Source organism: Homalodisca vitripennis, chromosome 3 (assembly GCF_021130785.1).
Source record: "Homalodisca vitripennis isolate AUS2020 chromosome 3, UT_GWSS_2.1, whole genome shotgun sequence".
Lineage (NCBI taxonomy): Eukaryota > Metazoa > Arthropoda > Insecta > Hemiptera > Cicadellidae > Homalodisca > Homalodisca vitripennis.
Window position 1 is genome coordinate 163,110,922 of NC_060209.1, and position 21,582 is coordinate 163,132,503.

General features: G+C 32.1%; 1 protein-coding gene and 1 long non-coding RNA gene across 3 annotated transcripts in view; one reads left to right on the forward strand and one right to left on the reverse strand.

Annotated features, from left to right (window-relative positions):
• LOC124357720 (ATP-dependent DNA helicase DDX11) overlaps positions 1 to 21,582 on the reverse strand; it is a 45,231-nt gene that overhangs the window by 19,277 nt on the left and 4,372 nt on the right. For both annotated transcript variants that reach the window (XR_006921970.1, XM_046809728.1), the window contains exons 2-10: positions 21,200 to 21,346; positions 17,812 to 18,069; positions 16,067 to 16,252; positions 15,763 to 15,926; positions 14,669 to 14,909; positions 13,376 to 13,528; positions 8,056 to 8,179; positions 4,789 to 4,943; positions 3,207 to 3,327 (exon numbers count right to left, since the gene is read on the reverse strand). Coding sequence is in view for 1 of the 2 variants with exons in the window: in XM_046809728.1 (XP_046665684.1) it covers positions 3,207 to 3,327; positions 4,789 to 4,943; positions 8,056 to 8,179; positions 13,376 to 13,528; positions 14,669 to 14,909; positions 15,763 to 15,926; positions 16,067 to 16,252; positions 17,812 to 18,069; positions 21,200 to 21,343 (1,546 nt within the window). In the remaining variant the exon portion in view is untranslated. The remainder of the gene's footprint in view (positions 1 to 3,206; positions 3,328 to 4,788; positions 4,944 to 8,055; positions 8,180 to 13,375; positions 13,529 to 14,668; positions 14,910 to 15,762; positions 15,927 to 16,066; positions 16,253 to 17,811; positions 18,070 to 21,199; positions 21,347 to 21,582) is intronic.
• Positions 1,617 to 21,341, forward strand: LOC124357722. The gene is made up of 3 exons (XR_006921971.1): positions 1,617 to 1,677; positions 13,332 to 13,555; positions 21,208 to 21,341. It is a non-coding gene; the product is annotated as an uncharacterized LOC124357722 (long non-coding RNA).

Genomic DNA, 21,582 nt, shown 5'->3' on the forward strand with positions numbered 1-21,582 from the left:
TCGAAAGCATTTGACTGCCTTGGACATGAGTTAATACTACAGAAGCTCGAATCTCTTGGAGTGGCACACAGAGAATTGGATTGGTTTTAAGACCTATTTAATAGGCCGGACTCAAAGAGTGGAAGTACAGCAAATTCAAAACAACATAAAAAGCTCAGTTACATCAAAGCCACTGCCAGTCAAAAGGGGTGTACCTCAAGGATCAATTCTTGGTCCAGTCTTGTTCATCCTTTTAACTAATGACTTTCCTAAATTCATAAATGACAGCACTGAGAACAAATGTGTCATGTATGCTGACGATACTACTGTAATAGTGAAAAATAAACTATCTCAAGACCTTTCTGATGACATAAACACAACCCTTAACAAAGCAATTGAATATGCTGACAAAAAAATGACCTAAAAATAAATCCTAAAAAAGTCCATACAATTAAATTTTAGCCGTAGGACAGAACCTGTACCACATGTACCCAACATAAAATTGGAACAGGAAGCACGACTAATTAGGAATGACAATTAGACTCTGATCTAGCTTGGACAAGTCACATCAACAAACTTTGTAGCCATATTGGGACAGGGATATACGTAGTCAGACGTATGCAAATGTTGGGAGGCCTGAACATCGCTAGAACAGCCTACTATGCACTAGTTGAAGCCCACATTCGATATGGTCTAGTCCTATGGGGAGGCACATCTGAAGGAAACCTCAAAAGGGTTTTAGTATTACAAAAAAAGAGCCATACGAATCCTGGCTAATCTACAACCAAGGGAGAGCTGCCGTGAATGCATTTTAAAGCTCTCAAAATACGGACAGTGGTGGCATTATACATTGAAGCTGTTACTCTTCATGTTGACAACCTTGATCTACCTAGATGTGATGCCATCCATAGCTACAGTACTCGACAAGCAAGAAACTACTATCTGCCAACCCACCGCACCACATTCTATACAAAAAAACCATCTTACATTGGGACGTCAACTATTCAACTCCCTACCAAGACAATTCGAAGGTCTTAGAGGAAGGACCCTGAAACACCAGCTTCAACAGTGGCTTGAACAAAATCCTTTCTACAACCTCAAGGAGTACTTTGAAGCTGCAAGAAGACAAAATACCGATGCTTGACTTGTATTTTATATGTTTATTCTCTGTACATTTGATTTGACACATATTCTGTTCTTAATGATCATGAATTAAGTATATCTGTATCTGTATCTGTATCTGTATTATATATTTTTAAATAGGTGTAATTTTTCAAGTAATATGATAAAAACTACCTACTTAAAATATTGATAACAGGTTTTTTTTAAAGCAAGACTGTGTCTGATAAAAAGAACTTATTGATTTTATTGGTACATGCTGTTAAGTCTTCAAAATAGTCTTAAAAAAGAAGAAAATATATCTAGGGAAAAAGTATGCAAATCAGGTTTTGAAGTGGTTGTACCTGCTATTTGGGTCAAGTAAGCAGTCACAATAAAAACAAGTACATTTTCTGAATGATTTCCATTTCTTATCATTCGACTCACATTACGTTGTACAGAATATTAATGGAGCAATCGATTTCTTGTACTTAAATGTACTGAAGTAAAATTTATGTTCCTTCAGCCATTGTCATGAACAAGCTGGTAGCTGCTGAAATTATTGCTCACAAGTCACCTAACATTTGTGCTGTATGTACCGTATGTATTTAACTCTGCCAGTTGTTTTAAGATTATCTTTAAGATTATATTATTTTAAACAATTTTCAAGGTATTATTACAATTATAATAATTATGTAGTGATTAGGTAAGATGTGAAATACAGAGTTCTAAATGTGTGACGTGAAACATGTCTGCAGTCAGTGTTCAGTCTAGTCTGCAGTCAGTGTTCAGTCTAGACAAGTATTCATGTTAGGTTTGGTTATTTACCTGTGTTAGGAACTTAGCAACATTTGAGAATGCTAGGGGTTTGAATAAGAGTAACGTGATGTGAGAGTACCCTTTGTTGTTATTGGACGACCAGCCACTAATTTTGCCACAAGCAGTAGATGGAAGCAGGAACAAAGGATCAGTTAAAGATATTTTGAGGCACAGTTTCATAGTATTACACAATTCAAGAGTGTATTCATAGAGCCAATGAAAACCGTGAGAGTGAGGTGGGCTACACAAAATATAGTTGCAATGACCGGGAGTTGAACTGCTTTGAAAGTTGAATAACAACTGATTGTCAGACGAAGTTGGTCATGCCAATTTATTTTAAAATTTTTTCTATAGACATCTACCTTTTAATGAATTTTAAATATCAAAAGTAGTATACAACAAAAATAACATTATATTAAGTTATACACATAAATACTGAATCCAGCCAGGGTGGGTTTAAACGAGGTAAAACAAATAGTATGTCAAAGAATTAGTTAGTCTGTTTAATAAAAAAAATTCAGATAGGTACTGGTTTCTCAGTTCATATGATTTTTCTACAAAAATGTTAAAATAAGCAAGTATAAAAAAAATGTATTACAAACTGCACACAATTTATGTTATGTTCGTTATTTTTATCTGATTTCTTTGGAAAACATTGGCTAAAAAATGCCATAAAGTTCACAATGAAGTTTCATTTAATGTTTTGATATAAAAATCTTAAAACATCAGTTTACTAATCATATTTGCCAAAAGCTGTTACAAACCAAATGAAAATTCAAAACAAATGATCAAAGTCAATAGTATAACTCAGTCTGAACATTACTTGCGCAATATTCAATGTAACTGCAGTTTCTTATTTAGCTTAAATGTACTGTGAAGTATGATGGTGATAGTACATTTTTATCAAAACAAATTAATTAACCTTTACTGTGGACTTTATGACTAGGTATGATTTAACTTTTATTTTTATAATTTGCAGTCCAGGGAATCATATATGAATTTTAATTACAGATTTCTTACAACAAGCTACCATCGGATTTGTATTTAAATTTACTTAAAAAAATAATTTTTATAAAATATATACAACATACTTGTTGAGATTTATTGAGATCCTAAGTACTGTATTGTATTTTTTTTTAATTTAACCTCGACAGCTGACTAAAAAATTATACATAAATACATTTCTCCCAGTGATTCATATCATATATAACAACTTAATTTTTTTGTTTAATCTTTTTATTTATACAACTTAATTTGAACACACAATTTAAATACCATATATTTCAGAAATAGTTTAAAATAAAGTCTACCTGGTTCAGGAATATTGTTCTTTGTCGATATCTCTTTAAGGAAAGCTCTAATACCACTTTGAGGAGCAGGTTTCGGTGTAATGTTCACTGAAGGCTGATACCTTTCTGTGAAACCATGAAGCTATAACAAGCATTCAAAGTGTTAAATCTTATTTAGACACATCCATAAAAACTACATAAATTTTAAATTATCAAGATTACAGCGAAGTAAACTAAACAGAATACTGTATTTGATTAGCCAATACGTATATGAGAAATGAGTAATTGTGGTTGTCCCAGTAATACAAGGGTTATCCAGAAAGTAATCTGTTTTGGAATAAAAAGTAATCCAAAGAAGGTACAGAAATGTTATGAAATAAATCTGAAAAATAGAACTTTTCTCTATTTTTCTACACAGTTCCAGACATATTCAAGCACTTGCCATACCTTTGAACAATTTTTAAAATATCATCTAAGTAAACATGTTGAGTGTAGACAATCACAGCATTTTTATGCTCTTCGTCATTGGTCACCAAATCATGTTCAGGAAAAGGTTAAAGTCACTATGTGCCAAGATTGGACTGCATTGGGGATGATCAAAAACATCATACCAAGATAAAAAGTATATGGCAGAACTCATTTTTTGTTTTGTGGCCATCAGTAAGCAGTTTTGTTATCAACGACCACAAAACTTGTAGCTTAGATTTCGGTCAATAATTCATGGAAAAGTATCAGAAATTTCAGAATAAAGACTGGAAAGTCCTAAAATGTATCACAAACTTTTATATTCACTTTTTTCAGTAGGTTGTCCACTGACAAGAGAAGGCCTACCGCTCCTTTCTTCATTGTGAATGTTTGTTCTGCCATTAAAAAAATTGCACCCATTGATGGACTATGCCTTCACTCATAATGTTTAGGCCATAAACTGCACACAATGCACAATAAATCTTGGCCGCTGAGTGATTTTTCACCCAAAGAAATCTTGTAACACCGTGCACTTCACACTTTTCTATTATGGCACTAATGTTTTGAGGTTAAAACTAGACAATACACGAATGTACGATGTTCCACATTGCACACAGTTAGAAGCATAATGAACCAATGGACACATTGATGTCAATATGGCAGCACTACTTCTCGTGGTATGTATAAACGGCAGTTACTTTCTGGATAACTCTCTTGCAAAACCAAAACTTGGAGAGTGAAAAATATAATATTTTTGTGAATTTCTGCCAATAATGTCAGTGCCTCTGTGTTGCAAGAAAAATTTTTTTCATTCTAAGAAAAATATTTAAAATTTAAAAAAATTACCAATAATTAATACAACCAGACATTCAATCTAATCTACTTTTAATTATTTATCTCAAAATAAGTATTTGAACATTTCAATTTTAATGTCCAAATTATCAAAACATATATTTATAAGAAAAAATCAATATCTAATAGTATTTTAATGTAATCTTTCATTCCTTAAAATCATCATTCACAGTTACACTAAAATTTAAATTTTAGAAGAATACAATCACTTACAAATTAGAGCATTAAATTTATAAAATCCATTTTCAAAATACCACGAGGAACAAACAATGTCAATGGAACACACCTTGTGAGAGAGTTTGCTGCGTTGTGCAAATTGAATGAGTCTAAACTGGTTGATGTTGTCTATCTGGGCTTCCAACAAGAACAAGCCAAGGGAGTAGAGCTTAGTGTCCACAACTCTGGCAGAGCCCTCATTGGGTGGACACCCAGGTTTCCCTCCTGCATAGGCAACAAAGAATATGACACCTTTCCATTTTATATATCTTTTTCATAGCTGGTATGACTGGATAATTCTGAATAAATTAAATAACAAACAAATTTCTGCTAGTTTAGGTCGGACATATTTCCACTGAAGATTGCTCTCCACAGCGATGTCAAATTATCTGAAGATGATGTGTTTACAATATTTTGATGTGAAGAAATTCAATTCATTATATTTAAAGATTAAAGATATTGTGTGTACTTGCTATTTTTTTATCTTAAATTGTGTTACTCTTACAATCTTACAATCTTAAAATGCTGCCATTCTAAAAATTGCTTCTGTTTTTATTTGTGAAGTCCTCACTTACTTATTCAATTTAAGTATCACTCAAGGTGTTTTTCCTGACTTATTGAAGGTTAGTAAGGTAATACCCATACACAAAAGAGGAGCAAAAGAGTTATGTGACAATTATAGACCTATATCTATTGTGCCCACAGTGTCAAAAGTCTTGGAGCGACTTTTACATGGTCAGCTTGTGCACTTTTTTGGAAATCAATGACTTATTGTCAAAAAGTCAGTTTGGCTTTAGACCAAAGAAGAGCACTGTTGAAGCTGTTCAACAAGTAATTATCAACTCCTATGAAGGTATTGAGAACCATAATAGTGTAGTTCTGAGATCCTATGATATGTCCAAGGCCTTTGACACTGTGGACCACAACATCTTGGTAAATAAGTTACCTTATTACTTTTTCAGTAATTCTGTTGTAAGCCTGTTAAAATCATATTTAGAAAATAGACGTCAAACCGTGTTCCTAAACGGCAACTTTTCTAGCACACTGTATGTACGCCATGGAGTTCCACAAGGTTCCATTTTGGGGCCAATGCTTTTTGTCCTGTATATCAACGACCTTCCATACAATTTGCAAAGTAACAGTATAAAGACCTTTTTGTTTGCAGATGACTTGGGAATGTGTATACAAGATAAGTGTGTAGATAATACCAATGCCATTTTAACAGACAGTTCTGAGACCATCCTCGATTGGTGTAGTGCCAACAAACTTAAGCTAAACTCTCAAAAAACACAAGATCTCACTTTAAGTCTTTCAAATAAAGGGGGCTGTGATCCTCCTCTCAAGTTTCTTGGCATATATTTGCAGAGTGATTTAAAATGGCAACATCATATCGATTATGTGGCAACAAAGATTTCAAAAGGCATATTCTTGATAAGATCTTTAAGAAATAAAGTAACTCGGGACATCCTGCTTAGTGTGTATTATGCCTTTGTACATAGTCAGCTAAACTATGGAATCATCCTTTGGGGAAACTCTGGCTATTGTGATAAGTTGTTTGTTTTGCAAAAAAGAATCATTAGGCTTATTTGCAGTTTGCCAGATTTGACTCACTGTAGACCATATTTTATAAAATTAGGCATTCTTTCCCTCCCATCAATGTATGTTTTTTCTACACTAATGTACATTAAAGAAAACCTCTATGGCTTTCAACATATAACTGATATTCATGGCTATGAAACAAGGAATAGGCATAATATTGTTACAAAAAGATATAATTACTCTAGCACTCAAAACAGCTTTATATATCAAGGCATTAAGTTATTCAATGCATTACCTAGTGACGTCAAAGGCATGTCCCTAAACAGGTTTAAAATTGCTATTAAGTTATGGTTGACTGAAAGATGCTTGTATAGTGTAAGTGAGTACTTTGATGTATAGGGTAACTTTCAACCTGGTTTCGGTCCTCTGGCATCTCTGTATTTTATAAATTTTTAGTTAATTTTAAACCTAGACTGTTAAATTGTAATTTTAAATTAGGCCTAGTTTTATTGAACAAAATATTCACCATTTTGACAATGTCTTACAAAATGACCAAAGACTTTAATCTTTAATATAGTAAATAAAAACATGTATTTAAGGGTTTGATGTATTTTTAAAATGTATTTGTATTTAATAATTATACGTTAGTGTGGATTGTTGTTATCCTTTAACTGTTGACGTTGTTATACACTTTGTGTTCTGACAATAAATGATTGATTGATTGATTGAATCACAAATAGATAAACATTTGGGAAGTTAGCCTAAACCTTCTGATCCCCTCACTGATGATTACATGTTTTTCTTGCTAAATAAATTTCATAATTGAATTGTTGAAAAAATTTACTTGATTTTATTAGTCCTCAGTTATTGTGTAAATCACATATTGTAAAACTCAACCAATTCTTATACATATCTGTAAATAAAATAAAATTTTAATCATTGTACAAATATACTATGTAAAACAATAAAAACAACAGTTTTCATCTATTGTAATTAGATTAATTGTAGACTCTTGGAGCAATTGGAAAATTCTTTAAATATTACTAAATGTTAATAAAAACACTACTATTTTCCTAATTGTTTATTTTTTGGACGAGGCCTTTCGAAACCAAAGGTTTCATCTTCAGGCAACTCCACAAATAAATATTTACACATTGTTTGTTACAATTAATATTAAAATAACATATGGTGTAAAAATGTAAATACAAAAATTTTGGAAATATTTCAGCCAGTATGAAAAATTAGATTTGACTAGAGTTTAATTTTTGGATAAATTGAGAAGAAAGAAGATTAGAATTTTCAATAGGGCCCTCTTCATTGTTCATGAGTTTTTCTTTATTTCTGTTTATGTATAGTGTTTCCCAAGCATTCAAGTTCATTGGTTTTGTTATTTCTTTTATTACAGAACATCCATTAAAAATCTAAAATTAATAAAATCTAAAACAGAGTGTAGAGTCTGGTAAATACTAACATTTTCTACTTTACGGGATGTAATTATGATAGAGGAAGAAGACTATTTTTTGTAAGTAACATTTTTAATTGTTTAACAAAAAATCTGAGAGAATGTGGACAGAACATATATTTGCTATATGTAAATACATTAAAATTGAAAGCTAGATTCTCACATCTAAATCCATAACAAGTAAGAAAAATAAATTTAATTAATGTTTCTAGTTGCGATAGTTTACAGTTAAATTAAATATTCAATTGTTAATCTGTTAGCCTGCTTCAGATTTGAGATATCTTATAAAACAGACTAACCAGAATCTTTATAAAACAAAAATTACTTTAATCTCACCCAGTATATGTATAAGTCTTCCTACAACAAAGATGAGCTGTTCCAAGTATAGAAGGTTGGTAGCACTGAAGCGCTTCATATATTTGTCTCGGTACTGCACCAGCTGACTGTATGCATGTGTTAGCTGTAAGAAAATGCTCTGATATAAAATTTAAACTACCAGTCTTTTCACAGCAGAGCTGAACTGATATTCACATTATACTTTCGATAAAAAGAACATAAAACTAATTTAGTATACTTCGACTACCAAGTGACTCAATGTTTAATAATAAGTGTTATCACTACTAACTACTACTGTGCTCTTTGGTAGTGAACATGGTATACAGAGTGTCCATTTTATCTCTGCAACCATTGGTATCTCATAAAGGACTAAATGTACAAGAAATTTTAAACGAGTGACTTCACTTACTTTTTAATGACAATTAAAAATATGATTTTAGAATTTCAAAGTTTGAAACTGAAATTCTTCAACTTGAAAATATCTAACGGAACACAATATATTTTTCTGCAATGTTGGATATAAAATAACATTCTAAAACATTTTTATTCTTGGCAATTTTTAATTTAACTTACTTGTTTAGGAGCAACAAACTATTGAAGTTTATGAAAATGTCATGATTGTGTGTAGTATTAAACGTAATAAAAAATGTAAATACTGGTATTTAATGCATTATATTGATGTATTATGGCTTTTGACACCTGTAAAACAAGGTAGGTTTCAATCCTCAAAAATGTAGTGTTATATTTTTTGTAACATATATCCAAAATGCTACTATCCTGTAAAATCATTCACTGTAACTAAAACCTGTAAAATTAAACTTTCCAATGGTGGCACAGATATAATGGACATCTTGTATATTACTACTACTCTAGCTGTAGTGTACAATGTGAAGACATTGGCTACCTGCCCAGCGACTCAATGACTGATAATACAAGTGTCATCACAGAGCAGCTCCTTAAAGATTTAAAAATAATTTTAATCTGCTTAAAAGTATACATTAAATGATTGTAAATAACTATGATTAAGCAAGTATACTTTGATAAACCGATCAAGAAAACTAGTAGTACAGTACAGTTCACTCTCAGAAATCCGGACTAATTTGGCGAACAGCCAATCCAGATTTAAAAAAATGCGGATTTACAGAAGGCTGGTATGACTCATTATTTCTGTTGTTATTGTGGAGAAATATAACACTGTGCATTGGAAAATAATGGCATAAAGCGTTCGCGGTAATGTGTAAAGATAACAACGAGCTTGTTTGAATATTAAACGTTTAATAAAACGTGAGATTAATTACAGACACAATATATATACACAATGTAGTACACTGTAAACTAAACACAGTTAAATCAAATTACATGTAGGAATTTTACTAAATTATGTAAAAATACAAGGGACGATAAACATGTAGGTATTATGTAATTGAGATTAAATGTATTGAATATTCACTGGTCTAACATTAAATATAGGAATGGAATTTATTTCCTGAAGAAGTCAATAATATATGTCTGCTTCACTGTTTTGATTCGTCTTCTTGCAGCAAAGTCTCTTAACTTTCTCAAACACATAATGTCTGCTGCATATATTCTTTCTTGTTCAGTGATATATTCTAGTGCCCTGTCTAGCATCTTAACTCTTTGGAATCTGAGATAAAATTTGCATGGCCCTCAACCATTTCATCTTCCAAAGTTTTATTTGTCACCATTTCAACAATATCATCATTAGTCATCTGTCAAATGTCTTCATCGTCATTTTCATCCACTCATCAAAGTTGTTTTTATTTACTTTGTCACATCTGGAAAGTTTTTGTAACATTGAAACATTTTCTTTAACCAGTTCATTTTCTTTAAACTTCCCTCCATCAATTTCTTTAAACTTGTTGCTGTCATGTTCTAACAGAACCCTCCACGATGAAATCAATGACATAGGAGCGATTTTTCCCCTCCTTCTGCAACATACCTAATTAGAAATCAGAAATATTTTATTGTCATTAAGCTTAAGTATAGCGATACACAAAGTCAGCTTATTCATTTATGTACATACAGATAAATTAATAAATAAAACACAAACTATATCACGAATAAATAAAACAAATACAAACAAACAATTACGGTTTATAATGTAACAAATCAATAGGACTCACAACAAAAATTAATTTTAAAAGCATAAACATGTAATATCGCTACTTGAGAAATCTGAGACTGAGTAATTAACATTATTCTTGAACCAGTTCTCTAATACTCTCTTAAAATTGCTTAAAGGTACAATCCATGCATTTTGAGGTAATTTGTTAAACAGTTTAATTTTCATACAAATATGGCTACCTCTAGTTTTTTTTAATCTTACTTGAGGAAGATCTAAAATATACTTCCTCCTCGTATCATACCCATGTACTAATTCCCTATTGTAAAGCTGCGGAGGACTTCTTTTACACTTACTAAACAACAGTAAATATAAAGATTTGGCAGTGTCAATTTTATACTCTCTAAATAGAGGAACACAAGTTTCTCTGTCTGATACATTTTTTATTGACCTAACTGCTTTTTTTTGCCATATGAATGCTCTTTGTGCACTAGTACTGTTTCCCCATAAAGTTACACCATATCTTAATTGCGATTGAAAAAGGGTATTATAAACTAATAACAATGTTTCAATAGATAAATAATTTCTTAACTTTCTTAGAAGATAAACTATTCTAGATAGTTTTTTACAGAGGTAATCAACATGATAGGCCCAATCCTTACTGTCCAAACAAATACCTAATAACTTAGCAGTCGAAGTACTCTCTTCTAATAATAAATTGTTTAAAGAAAAAACTATTTTCTCCATTTTATTACTATTTAAAACAAGTGAGTTGGCTTCAAACCATTCTAATGCTATTTTTAATGTTTGATTTTCTTTGTCCATTAATTCATCTAAATCTTTTGTGTGTTAATCAGAGTGGTATCGTCAGCATATAACACTGACTTACATGTCAAATTGAATGAAAAATCATTGACTGCCATTACAAATAAAAAAAGGACCTAAGATCGAGCCTTGAGGCACACGTCTGGCAATATTCTTAAAGCTAGATTTATCATTACATTGTTCAACTATCTGTTTTCTGTCATTCAGATGTGACCTTAGTAAATTAAGCTCATTATTTCTAATTCCATAACTGTGAAACTTATCCAATAAAATTTTGTGATTTATGCAATCAAAGGCTTTAGTTAAGTCAATTATTAACATAGCAGATGTTGTCATACGCTCTTCAAAACTCATTAGAATATTATCAATATTATCTCTACTGCTTTGATTGTACTTCCCCCTGGAATAAACCCAAATTGTTCTTGACAGTATACATTATTTTGGACAAAGTAAAAATGAAGTTGCTGTTTAATGTTTAATTCAAATATTTTACCAAGTATAGGTATTAAGGAGATTGGGCGGTTACATCCAACATGTCAATTTTGTTTTATGTACTGATGCAATCCTCATCATTATCTATTCTGAAATTAAATAACTAAGAAGACGACTGCAGTATTTCAAATTTAATTCCTGAAATATGTCTTGATCCATAGACTGGTAGATGGCTGTTACATTTGGAGGCAAAAATATAGCTTCGATATCCTTGTCTTTTAATTCGTTAGCCATTCAGAGTGTTGGGGTATTATTCATCAAAAGAATAGCTTTCCTTGGCAAACTGTTCTCAGCTGTATGATTTTCTACTGATGGCACAAATTAACTAAAATACCAAGTCTTACAAATTGTAGAATTAATCTGCGCTTTTTGTTTGTTTATGTACCAAACTGGCAACAAATCATCTATCTTTAAGTTTTTAAAGGTTCTAGACTTTTTTGATTTTCAAATGAATGTTAATTTAAGTTTATGACTGCCAGTTACACTGCTATGGGCTAACACCGTAATCTGTTCCTTGCTCTTTTTGTAGCCTGAGGCTAAAGCTTCTTTTTTTCAATGCAAGTGTTTTCATGGGCAGCATTTTATAGCTCAGGCCAGTCTCATCACAGTTATATAACTGGTCACCAGAAATTCCTTCTTTGTCAAGGAGTTTAAAAAGAAACATTTAAAATTCTGGAACAGCATCTTTGTTGGTCGACAAGGCCTCCCGACTTATTAAAAGTTGGTGAATATCATATCACTTTTCCATCGGTCGAGCCAACCATCACTAGCTGTAAATTCACCACCTTCTCCTTCAATTTCCAGTTAAAATTTTAAACCTTTCCTTGAAGCATGGAACCATTAACGGAAACACCCTTACCCCTTTAATGTTGAAGCCATAAATATAATGCCTCTTCAACTTTGGCTTGTTTTCCTTTGTGCACCGTTTTCCTCACTTTCACCGCACTTTACTAAATTGAGAGGAACATCACTTTTCAATTTGTTCACGGTTTTTTCTCTAATCTGAACCAATACTTGTTTAAACGCCAAACTCTAACACAATTTTTTTCCCAGATCCCCAAACATCAATGTCCTTTGTGGCACGGAACTTTTCTTCCAGTAACACAAACACCTTTTTATGTTTTTCCTCACTTTATTTCAACACTTCACTTTCACTTTATGTGACACACAAGTAAAGCAATGAACAGGTTCAACTGAACTGACACTACTGCAGGCCACTACACACAACAGGCGAAGGTCGTCGCACTACCCCCTCTACAATTGCATGAAAAGTTTCACCACCACATATACAAATGTACTGAGCAATGAGTGCCAGAAAATACAAAATGCATTACATTTCTGTTATGCAAATTATTTGCATTACAAACTTTCAAAAGGCATTTTTTATTTGATAATCAGCAATTTACGGAGTTCAGATTAGTGCGATCTGGATTTCTGAGAGTGCACTGTATTACTAAATAGTTATTTTCAACATCTGAAGGATCTCACATGGTGGTTCCTAAAGTAAAACAACGTCACAAGTCATACATCAATGCAACGCACCATAAAAATCGTCAAAATTTTTTTCAAACATATACAAATTATTTGCCGTGGGAGTATAACTGTTGGCTTACATATTCCTAAGTAAGGGACTAACAAATGGATCTTTCACACATTCTACCCCAGAGTTCTTATGTCTATATTTTCCCAAACAGTCCATCTGCTTGCAGTATTATTGTCTTGGTAGCCTTCTTCCTGATCAGCTGTATGACAAAATAGTTACAAATAGACTTTTGTCACATGATTAAGCTAGCTGTGTAATAGCCTAGTTGATAGTTTTAAGCTAGTATATAATATAATCAGTTTTCACTGACTTCAAGATTGTCAAACAATTCAGGCAACAAAGTTGAATATGACACACACTAAATAGTCAACACCGACCTGATAACCTGAGACCTGCGCATTGTACACCTGGGCTATGGAATCCAGAAGGTTGTGAGCCTCATCGATGATAACAACACTTCCCTTCAGCCGCAGCCCACAGGCCTCTCTGGTCTCTTTGTGCAGCAGAGTATTGTACGGCACTACCAGCACCTGGTCACACAGTCCTAGTATTATCAGGTATTGCACACATAAATTATTATTGATTAATGGATAAGACGTTTAAAATATTCTACTCAAGGTATTAGTACGTTTGTTTTTTCAACATCTTTGTACTGCGAATGTTGCTTTTAGCTCCAGTTCACCTTCCTCTTACGTGGAGCATCTGAAATCTGATGCTGTTATGGACTTGATTCCTGAAATCTGGAGTCATGTTCATCTGAAAGGATCCAAAAATAGTTGGCAACAAAGAACGAAGATGCTCAAAATGAACCCTTCACATCGTTTCAACGTCAGAAACACCCAGACAAAAAAAGTAGTGTAATCTAGAAGAAGAGGTATTTTCATAGTCTCATCAGGTGCACAATTGAGTGCAATACGATGTTGATTGACTCGATCTCAAAGCACGGTGGAGCAACCGAGTCTTCTACACATAATGCAGTTAGTTCTACATCGCCAACTATTTTTGGATTCCTTCAGATCAACATGACCCCAGATTTCAGGGGTCAAGTCTGCAACAGCATCAGATTTCGGATGTTTTACATAAGAGGAAAGTGAACTGGAGTGAACTCAACATTCGCATTGAATCAGCCGTTCCCACCATAGACGCATTTTTATACTGTCACACATTCTTATTGGTAATAATTAGTGTAGAACTTATCCTCTAATCTGAGGATTCTGAAATAATAAAAAACATTTTAATTTATTTTTCTGTACTAATAAGCTAATATAATTAATGATATTATTAGTGAACAAACATGTTATTGGGTTTTAACTGTATTAGCTTAAATACTATTTAATATCTTGTTATACATTTTTACTGACTTGAGGAACCTAAAGTACTGGTCAAGGTAAAAGATATTAAAAAAAACACATAACATTAGACATAACATTCAATGTATCATCAGATAAAATAAATATGTTTAAAAAATATTCAAGAAAATGGGTTATAGACAATAATAATAAACTTCTAACATTAAAACACGTGGAAGTTTGTTACGATCAATCACAGTAACAAACAAGATGAAATTTTTCATCCCTTGTATACCAACCAATCACACTTACAAACCATGAAAATAGTGAAGGTAATCCTATAATCCTATAGGATGCTAACAACGTACAGTATAATCTTACTTGTGCATTAGTGACAGCCGCTCTGGTAGCATAGTACGGACAAGCTGAGATCTTGCTCCCCTTGTCTACCAAAGCTTCAACATCTTGGACAGTAGTCAAGGCTTCCTCACTCAGTTGTGTAATATTCTGTGATACTTTCATATGAGGACAACTACAAGATCCTTTAGTCTTCTTAACTGTGGCTCCAGCATCATCAACCTTGGTTTTCCTCCCCTTTGAGCCTCTTTGCAGATCTAAACACCTATTCCAAATATTGTGTTGTCAGTAAGGGATAGGTTTTTAATTTTCTATAATAAAAGATGAGCAACATTATGAATTATTTTCAGTACCATGTAGGCATATGATTCTTTGAATGAGCTATGTATACAAGTTTTAAATTTAAAATCTATTTATTTACACACGCACTTGCGTGCGCGTGCGCGCGCGCACACACACACACACACACACACACACGCATGCACACATGTGAAATATGAAATTTTACTTCAAAATTAAATAACCCTAAAAGGAAAAACAAGTCAAAGATAAATTGTAGTGAAACTCGTTAAAAGATTGATATGATAGAAACGTTCTAGAAAAAACTAAGAAAGATGTTTGTTGTCTGATATATGGCTTACGATGGTATTTATTTTAAAACAGCTCAATATCATGCAAAACTAAACATATTCACAGCATGGCAAATTAAAAACTTGAGTTATCCACTAACATAAAACCCTTAGTTTTTAATATATTTTTGGGAAATTCTTGTAACTTACAAACTTGGAGTGGCGATGGTCGAGCAATTTAAGATATTGGACTTTAGATCTGAGCTCGAGATAGTGCAGGATCAAATCCTGTCTGTAAATGTAGCATTTTTTATCAGTGCGAACGACCTGAAAACACAAACTGTCGTCCCCCCCTCACGACTTACCCCCTTATTCTGTTTGATAAAATTCTCACACAGTGGTATAAGGCTTAACAGGGAATCAGTTTTTTTTTTTTAAGGCTCAAACTAAATGAAAAAGTATTCTCATACTTATCCCTACAGCCCTAGTAATATTCATACTAAAAGAGATTTTTATCTATCATAATGAATAACAGATGGACAGCCTTACTTTTCATTAATAAGACTGAGATTATTGAGTTTGCGCACAGTAGAGTTGATACAGTAGCTCTGACGAGAGGCAAGAGGTATCAGTCTCACATCACCGTAAGGGCTGCGTGCCACCTCCCTTACCAACTGGGACAGTTGTGAATGTGTTCGGCTGCAGATTATGATCTGAATCATAGAAGGAGATGATAAAAAACATATCAATTAGTAATAGTTGAAAACATCAAGAGCAAATGTTAAATTTCTTACTGTCGACCACGAAAAATATATATTCTTAAAATAAACGTTGCATAGTATATTTTACTTACTTGGATTCCCTGATAATTTTCTTCATCTTTGTTATTATCGATTTCATTATCACTGTCACATTCATTTTTACTACCATCTTCAATATCTTCCAACAAGAGGTCTTCATCATCAAGCAAGACATCATCATCATTTTTCTGAAGTTGTGACTTTTTATTGAATTCTCTCAACTCTTTAGTGTTTCCCTCCTTAAAATTAAAAGAAATTTTATTAAAAGATTTCTTGGTAATTTCAAACAAAATAATTTCAGCCATGGCACTGATTTGTACAAGATGTAATCTTGGGCTCTACGGTATTAGTTATAATTAAATGTATCTCAAACATATACCATGGATAAATTAGAATATTCTTCCTGAAACTTAAGAGTTTATCTTTAAAGCCGGTTCAGTTGTAGCTGGTGAAAGGGTGAGGGGGGAGGTAGAGGAAAATTGAGGGAAGAAAAATGAGAGTAATAGGGAGAGAGAATAAATGAGAGTATGTCCTATAATTAAAACAAAATGGAGGAACAGGAAACACAAGATTTCTAGTATGCAATAAAAATATATACTTTTAAATTAGGTATTAATTTAATTTATTATTTTGATAGTTTGAATACATTAACTTCAATAAATTAAAAAGGCCCTCAAAAAATAAATAATAAAAATTAATAAACAACAGCTACATCTAAATATCAATAAAGAAAATACAAAATTAGTCTATGTTTCTTACATCCTTGGAACAACAGAAAAAATTAAAATGACGTAATATCAATACTGTGTTAAGCTAAAAGATTGAGGAACTGAACACTAACGAATGTCATACCAAGTACTTTGTATACCTACAGTATACAAAATGTCATGTCCCGTAAAGCTCAGTCTACTTGGTTTATGTAAAAAAACTCATTTAATACTTGTATCTGTATAAGTTCATGAACACATTATGTACACCAAATATCTGGAGAGCAAATACTGGCCATCGGAAAGCACAGTTACATAACCTAACATACAATGAAATTTTACAAAATGAAATATTTGCCAAATTACTATTTTATAACCAAGGATAATATGGAAAACTTAAGAACAATCAGGAAAGAAATTAATTTTAACTTCAGAGAAGACAGCATTATAGATTATCAAAATAAATCATGTTGATAGCTGACTGTTTCAACCAATAATGAGAGAGTTCCAATTTCTTTCTTTTTTTTTTGGTCAGTCATTTTCAGTTTCAACAACAATTTACTGAAAATAGCCAAATATGAACAATTTCTATATTTACAAATACATAATTACAATTTGAGAGCTGTAAGGCTCATTCAAGTTTCAATGTGAACTATTAAGAGGAATTTGTTGTAGAACAAGTTTTAACCAATCTTCATGTCCTTAATACCGAGTGAGTGTCATTTCGTGAAGTGTCATTAGTAAAGTTTGTTGACATGCACTAAGGACGTTTAAAAATAAACAAATTACTCTACAGGCTTGTAAGTGCCATCTCTTAAAATAATCTCTCCAGAACAATTTTAATGTAACCACAATAAAGGATTCCATTTACTGTTAAAGAAAGAATTTATAATAACTCTCATGTATCAACATTTTGACATAATGATACAAAAAACTGTAACAAATAATCCTAAAAATTCTTCATTATTCGTAAATTTAGTTAAAATTTTTAACTCTTCAAAAAAATTTAGTAATAGACTTCACATATTTTCTGATAAAAATTAAAGAGACAATTTAACATTGGGTCCAGTAAAAAATAAAATTAGTCTAACCTTGTTTTTCACTCTTTCTTTCATCTTTTTCATTTCATTCTCTTTATCAGTCATTAGTTTGAGAAGCTCCTCCAGTTTTCTTCGTTCTCTTTCGGCCTCCAGCTTCTGTGATTGGCCACTTATCCAGTCTCCTTCATCTTCAATTTGTGTTTCCTTCTTCTTCAAAGCCTGTATTTGTGACTCCAGTACATTTCTTTCTCTGGCAAGATGATCATACAGCCAGCGCAAAGACCCGCAGATTATACTTAATGATTTTCCCTGAAACAAACATATATCCTAATAATGTTATAAATGTGATTTACATAGACATTCTTATGGTTCCTGGGATGAATTTAGGCCTATACTTATTTTAAAAAATCCCCCCCAAGTTACGCCCCACTGGTTTTTAAAGAAGCGAAAGATCTCATCTTAGTCTTTAAAGTTGTGTAATATTAATTGAATGAGAATGTCAAATGCAATCAAATATTCTGTGTAAACATTGTTTTATTACAACACAATAATATGTTTGTTTAATTTAACCAGAATTTTAATTGTAATATTTATATTTCATAATAAAAATTTAACTGACACTAAACTCCTTATCAGTCCTAAGATGCATGTATATTTTTTTCATCGTGACAAGGCAAACTCAACTACGGCACTGGAAATATCTTAGAACAAAAGAAGATTGCAAGAGACAAAAGTTGAGCCTTTTTTGAAAGAAGTAGTTTTCTGAAATCGAGATATAGACAATAGACAATAGACAATATCCTTTATTACAATTTCTTCAAGAAATGTTACAGCGTCAAATTTAAGTCAAATTAGTATAATAGATAAGCTTCTTCAGTGTTATGTGGGGTCTCCCCAAGTAAAGAATTCATTTAGGGTGTAGAAAGCCTTGTCTAGCAGCCATCTCTGTAGCTTCCTCTTCATCAGCTATGTATTTATTTTCTTGGTTGAGTCAAAAAAGTAATCTCAAATTTCACACCATAAATATATTAGACCGTCAATTAAACAGCTTTTTGGTTTTTGGCCAAAGTAGGCTTCTCAGTTTAACATGTTTACATATAGTGTGGGGAATTCTAATATGGCACTGGAAATATCTGAGACCGGAAGTCAACGTTTTCTGACAGGAGTAGGTTTCTTAGATCTACACACACTCACACACCCATATATATATATATATAGCATATATAGCATTTTGTTGACCGAGGAAATAAAACAAACTGAATTGTAGCACTGTAAATACGTTAGGTTAGGAGTAAATTTAAACTCTCGGAACTAGACACTTTTTGACCAAAGTATTACATATTTTTTATAGATGTATGTATATATTTCCTTGATGAGGGCAACGAGGCAAACTCAGTTGTGGTATTGGAAATATAATTCATTTGAACCAGAAATGCTCATATACAAGCCAAACTTGATATAAGAGTTAGTTCCTCAACCTCTGATCGTCTAAGCATGAATACTGAAATAATGTGAACCTGATCGCATGCTTACTTACGTTTGAAAAATATCATAGAGGACCATCATATTGCTTTGACAAAGTAGGTTACGGACTCTGATTTAGGAAACCACGAATGTGCGAAGCCACGGGTAACAGCTAGTACATATAGTAAATATATATATATATATTCATGTATAATGTGTTTGAGCCTGGAAACTCCTTAATATTTTTTAACCATAGCAGATAAAATATATACATTTTACACAGAGTTACACAACTAGCTTATCTACTTTTATGGAATAACTGCCACAGGCCTACATTTTACAGACGACCGTAACAGTGTCATAGAAATCTTAAATGTAAGCATGGGTCAAGTCATACCTTAGTTTAAAGATCTCATATAGTAGAGTTAAATGTTGCAAACCACATCTCAAAAGACTGCTCCAATTGGAAATGGTGGAACGTAGAAAAACAACTAAACAAAATTAACTGCGGAAATTGTTATTATCCTCTTGTTTTAATAATAAAACCCAGTGCACAGTTGAAAGGATTGAATGAAATTGTTCATCTGATTCCTACCGCTTGAAAAAATTTAGTTTTAAATTAATTACTGCTGTTCAACAAAACAATTAAAGTATGCATATTTAAATTTAGTAACTCTCCACAAATTAGTGGATGTTTTTCATGACATTCCTACTCTATTTACATCTTTAACTACTGCTGGTAAATAATTTTCATTTATCTGTTTTTTCCTTCAAACAGATAAACATGCCATATCACTTAAACAGACCTTGGTGGCATGCCTTATCGCTCAGAGTGGTCAATGTTTAGACATGCGCTTCATTTATCTATTGAGCTTCATAAAGGAAATTATGATTATCTAAATTATACCCAAATTTTTCATGAGTTTTTGAATTGATTTTGTTGAATATCAAAGCTGTGCATTTTCTGACTGAAACGTCTCTCAGTTAAATGAAAAGAATAACTCTACTTACAATGAGGGGATATGGTGATCGGGCACGATCCTTTGAAGAAGTTGCTCATTTGTGCCCTTTGATTGATCAAACTTTTTAAAATCTCCAAACTTGATACATGGCTGATCCCTAAATTGATAAGATCATAGTAGGGTTTTTACAGACTTCTATTACAAAATTTGTAGCTTTAACAAATAATAACATGAGACTTGAAATTATTTAAATTTTAAAATTTTCTATTTGAAAAACTTACAAAAAGGAATAAAAATTTATTTACATATATTTTAATATTTACTGAGAAAATTCTCTATTTTGTTGTTAATAAACTAGTAGAGTGTAATAAACTTTTTGCTGGCAGTAACGTATTCTAAAAGTGCATAATATTGTCAAAAAATCCAGAAATTTTGAGGCACATATAAAATAAAAATGCTCAACTTATTTAAAAAATAATATAATTTACATACAGAATGAGAGGCAATTTGTTGGAAACCCGAAAAGTCATCGTTCTATAAGAATATTATTATTCTACTATTTTTATTTTGATGCACATATATTTCTCTATTAATGGACATGTAGTAAGGTTTATTTGGCAAACAAATTATACTATAATAATACATTTTTATATAACAATGATATATCACTGCATATCAATTTTCGGCCGAAACATACATTGGTTTGTATCACTGTTCAGCAAATACATTCAAAATGATATGTTGTTGTATATCAGTCAAAGAATTAATGATGGATTTTCTGACAAACCCCCATATCGAAATCTACTGTATTCATACAGTATAACATTTTGAGGAGACTAGCAGTATGAAAGGCCTACAAAGAAATGATAGACCCTTATCTGCTGTGAATGAAGGCAAATTCTTAGAAATACTGCTAACATTTGTCAAAGAGCCTACATCATAAAAAATTTACGCTATAGCATTGTTTTATTTTGAATTGACCTATTTAACAACAGGTTTTAATTAAAACTTACGGTTCCAGTGGGGCTTTCAAAAATGCCCAGTTTTCCTTCCTCAAGAGTTGAATATAGTGCTGACATGAACTCATGTTGAATTGAGTACGGTGAAAATGGAAAGGCGAACTCTTGTGGAGGTTTCAAGAGATGTTCTTCTACCATTCTCTAAAATCAAATAAATTTTATTAATATAACATGTTACTCATTATAAACTTTAATTAACATATTTCTGTTCCTTAGATGGTTTTGGTACATTCAAATAAATGTATTTTATATATTGCATAAGAGTAGAAATAATCTGAATATAAGTTAAGTAAGGCTTGTCATGGTGGAAATACACATGGCCTATGCACATCTACCCCCTACTTACCATGTGAGGACAACGGAGCCATGCCATCCGC